Source organism: Egretta garzetta, unplaced genomic scaffold (genome assembly GCF_000687185.1).
Source record: "Egretta garzetta isolate BGI_Z169 unplaced genomic scaffold, ASM68718v1 scaffold51, whole genome shotgun sequence".
Taxonomy (NCBI): domain Eukaryota; kingdom Metazoa; phylum Chordata; class Aves; order Pelecaniformes; family Ardeidae; genus Egretta; species Egretta garzetta.
The window spans coordinates 4,606,226-4,607,182 of record NW_009258549.1 but is presented as its reverse complement, the minus strand read 5'-3'; the positions used below and the strand labels follow the sequence as shown (position 1 = coordinate 4,607,182).

The window sequence follows — 957 nt, the reverse complement described above, 5'->3', positions numbered from 1 at the left end:
CGATGCTGCGGCTGAACGCGCGTCATCCCTCAGCCACTGCATTTCGAGAGCAGAGCACTGACACCTCAACAGAGACCCACTTCCACGCTCCTCCCTCATCTTCCCACCTGTCTCTGGGGAATTTGCAGGTCAGGGCAACCGTGAGGAAGGAAAAAAGAAGAAAAAAAGCTTTTGACCCATAACCATGAGTGGCCCGGAAAGGGGGAGGAATGAGAGCAAGGAAAGGGTGCAAAATGGGAGACCAAACCCAGGCACTGTGTCCTAGGCGGGCATCTCACCCCAGGCTGCTAGTGCAGTGCTCCAATAACAGCATCAGACTTTGAGATCCAGAGTTTGGACAATACCAGGACAACTCTCATGTCTGAGTAATTAGTCTAATTAGTCTCTACAGAAGCTTAAAACTAAATAGACTAGACAGAAGGGAGGGAAAACCTCCAGAGAAGCACCTGGTGCTCTAGAGGTGCAGAATGCGTCTGACCCTCAGCTACCCGCAGAGCCAACATGGCCAAGGAAGTCTCCTTCCACAGTCCCTGGAGGGACTGACCCGGTCTGAAGCCAGGTTAAGGGACAGGATGCCATGGTAATTGCTTGGCAATACACACATGCTGATGATTTTCTAGGTAGAAGCTAAGGCAGACACCTCCCCACATACACTGGACTCCCACAGGAACCTCCCTCACCCCCCACCAAGAGCAAGTATGGAGGCTGCTGGTGGCAAACCATCCCACCCCTACTGTCCAAACCGCTCAAGCCCACGTAATACACCACATTTCCAAGGGCTGTAGCTAAGCCGGAGGGGAAGCAAGCCATCACCTTGCGGTAGGCAGGCCTGAAGCCATGGGCCAGCTTGCGCAGGCTGCCGAGGTCGCGCTGGAAGCCCGTCAGCTCGGGGGCCGAGGCATGGTAGGTCTCACCCAGGGCCTGGCTGGCGGTTTCCTGCTTCCGCCCCCCGGGCGG

General features: G+C 55.8%; 1 protein-coding gene across 1 annotated transcript in view; it reads right to left on the bottom strand.

The window, feature by feature from the left end:
* The window catches only part of SREBF2 (sterol regulatory element binding transcription factor 2), a 20,304-nt gene that overhangs the window by 966 nt on the left and 18,381 nt on the right, over positions 1-957 (bottom strand). The window contains 2 exon segments of the mRNA XM_035903198.1: positions 639-951; positions 953-957. The exon segment at positions 953-957 is cut by the window's right edge and continues 46 nt beyond it. Of these exon segments, the coding sequence (XP_035759091.1) occupies positions 639-951; positions 953-957 (318 nt within the window).